Raw genomic sequence first — 2,927 nt, forward strand, 5'->3', positions numbered from 1 at the left:
TGCTCAGGCTGGTTTCAAACTCCTGAGCTCAAACAATCTGCCCGCCTCGGCCTCCCAGAGAGCTAGGATTACAGGCGTGAGCCACCGCGCCCAGCCTAATACATGTTATTCTTACATGTGCACTTAAATGTTGATCAGCTAATACCAATTTGATGGTGAGTACATGTGGTGCTTGTTTTTCCATTCCTGGGATACCTCACTTAGTAGAATGTTTAACCACTGTGAATAGTGTATTGCGTGGGCCTACCCTTGGCTGGGTGCCTATTCTCTGGGCTCTGTAGGCCATCTAGCATAATACCTAGCAGAAATTACTTGTGTCCGTCTCCCCTTGTAGTCTACTGGCTTTTGGAAGAACTCTTTTGCTCCATTAGCATGTGGCATACTACAGATGTCCACTATTAGAACCAATCTTCCTTAAGCGTGACTTCCCCACCCCAGATATTCCTAGGGTACAGTACAGTTAAAAACTGTAATTAAAATCCCGTTATTCAGCATGTATTAATTTTTTCCCCTAAGGTATTCTAGCAAATGTATAAATATTTATTGTATACCTACAATGTGTTAGGTGACATGATAAGAAATTTTCAGATTGTAATAAATAGGGAGAGGATAATATGATAAAGGCTCAAAAGGCAATGTTACATAACTGGTCAAGGAATGCCTTTTTGAGGCGGCAACATGTAAGTTCTGACAAGAATAATAACCTGAATAATAACAAGGAGCAAGCCATGGCAGTCTGGGAGGTAGGGGCATTCTAGGAAAGGGAAACAAATGTAAAGGCTCAATCCTGTTACATCCTAGCTGCATTACTTTAGGTATAGTCCATAAAGTTTTTATTCTGTTTTCTGATTTCTACAGTGAAAAAAAAGAATCCACTCCCTCATATGATTAATGAATATTAAATAGGAATTAGGCAGGAAAGCACTCAGCGCAGGGCCTAGCATTAATTCTCAGTATTATTGAGATTCTCACACACTACTTGGACTGACACTGGCTACGTGCTATTTGGAAGGACGTACACTGACGGGAATTGACTGGCATCCCTTCTCTATCTGAAGCCCATTTTTAACTACAAAAACATCAGCTCCTGGTCCCTATGCAGGACTTGGTCAGCCTGCATATGATGCTGCCTGGGATACAAAGCATCACATAACTGTGCGAATCTAAGTTTCTTCCTGGCAACAAGGCCAATAGCAAGGCTGAAGTCCGAGTTCTAGTTTGTCCACAGGTTTCTGCACGACTTTGGGCAGTTCCTGCTCTTTGCGAACCCTCATTCCCCCACCTGAGTCCCAGATCCCCGGCGTCCCGCGCTCACCGTAGCGGGCCCAAAGCTTGGGCTGCACATCCGAGCATTCGCGGATTAGGATGGGCAGGTCAGGGTTCGCCTTCTTCAGCTCGACATAGCGTTTCTCTATGAAGTCCCTGACGCCCTGGCTGCCGGGTGAGCGCTGGCATAAGTGGATGCGAATCTCACGCAGGCCCAGCCTTGCCCCAATTCCCCGACTAGCTGCGGCAGCCGCCATCTCTGCTAGCACTCAGGGTTGATATTTTTGAGGGCTAAGTGTCTGTCATCTCCCCCAGCACAGGCCCGGCTGGTGACTCCTTCAAGCCAGACACTTAGCATTTTCACACAAGCAGCTTTTATTGCAGGCTTGTTAACATAGATGCTTGGGTCTTACTACACTTCTACTTTTATATTTACTCTTTGTGATATGCTTAATGGTGGTAGAATATTCATTACTTTCCTGGGAAAAGGATGGAGAGTTCCTAAAGCTAAGGGCACTCCCCAATTTCATCCTTATAGGGTAACTTCCAGGAGTTACCATGACAATTGTAAACTGCCATGGTGGTGATGGGTGTGTTTTTTACCATGCTAATACATGGTAATGGAAAAAAGCTCACATTTAGACATGAGTTCCTGGTTTCTGTACATGCTCCTGGTCTGGAAAAGTTCCCAATCCCAAATTCCTGCCCTTGTGGGTTAGGTTCTAAATGTTCATTGCCCTCCTCATGTTTGTCCCTTCCTCTTTTCCTGTGGTTAGTGCTGCCAACCTGCACCTGTCCCTAATATAAGGATTAAGATAATAGTTTTTGGCATTTGGGGCTCTCAATTGACAAAATGTTATGGTTAGTAATGTCTGATTAACTTATAGTCAATCATTAAGCTGTGGTGAATTTGTATTTTGTCTACTTGACTAGACTAAACTGCATCCCCCGGAACTCTCTTTCCTATACGTTTCCAATAGTATAGGTCACAAGAGAGATTCCAGTGTGAGATTCAGAGAAACAAATGAAGTAGCAGCCATTTATAGTTCATAAACCTCACTTCTTAGTTTGCTTGTTGAAGTGAGACAACCATTAGGACTAAAACTTCCACTTTTCCCTTGATTCTCCTTCAGCATCTCCAAAATTTTGGGTCAGTTGTTTGTACTTTGCTCCCCACGAGGAAGAACTTTTCTGCAGAATATCCGTACCCATCAAGCCAGAGAAAACAAGAACTGGAGCGGGTCTCAGTACACCTTCATGGGCTCCTGAGTTCCTGAATTCTTTTGCTCTTCCATACTTCACATCCTTCATACCTTCCCAACCACCGACAGCTTAGACTTCAAGTTCCGGCACCAGAATGAAAATCAGACACGAAGGCAAAACTTTACAGAGACTGTTTAACCAGCTCTCAAAGTTGTGTAAGGTAAGATCTTCCCCTCTCACTCCCCCCTCAATCTCTCTCTGCCTCAATCTTCCAGCTCTCTCTCTCTCTCTCTCTCTCTCTCTCTGTGTCTCTGTCTTTCTCTTTCTAGATAGAAAGATAGAAGTGACTGTGTGTTTATGTGTTTGCTTGTCTGTATGCCTTGCTTTGTCAATCACCATTAAACTGGGAAACCATGATTTTCTTGTTCACCACTATATCTGAAATGATTTGTAAAGTA

The 2,927-nt window shown here is 43.8% G+C and overlaps 1 protein-coding gene across 1 annotated transcript; it reads right to left on the reverse strand.

Moving 5' to 3' along the window:
* Positions 1-1,163: 1,163 nt before the first annotated feature.
* LOC105809719 (NADH dehydrogenase [ubiquinone] 1 alpha subcomplex subunit 2-like) lies at positions 1,164-1,523 on the reverse strand. Its single transcript, XM_012643554.1, has one exon. The coding sequence runs from the start codon at positions 1,521-1,523 to the stop codon at positions 1,164-1,166; it is 360 nt and encodes a 119-aa protein (XP_012499008.1).
* Positions 1,524-2,927: the final 1,404 nt, after the last annotated feature.

This window comes from Propithecus coquereli, unplaced genomic scaffold (genome assembly GCF_000956105.1).
Source record: "Propithecus coquereli isolate 6110/MARCELLA unplaced genomic scaffold, Pcoq_1.0 Scaffold2, whole genome shotgun sequence".
Lineage (NCBI taxonomy): Eukaryota > Metazoa > Chordata > Mammalia > Primates > Indriidae > Propithecus > Propithecus coquereli.

Excerpts from the sequence above, each read along its gene's own strand:
- LOC105809719 (XM_012643554.1), bottom strand. The coding sequence starts at position 1,523 with ATGGCGGCTGCCGCAGCTAGTCGGGGAATTGGGGCAAGGCTGGGCCTG.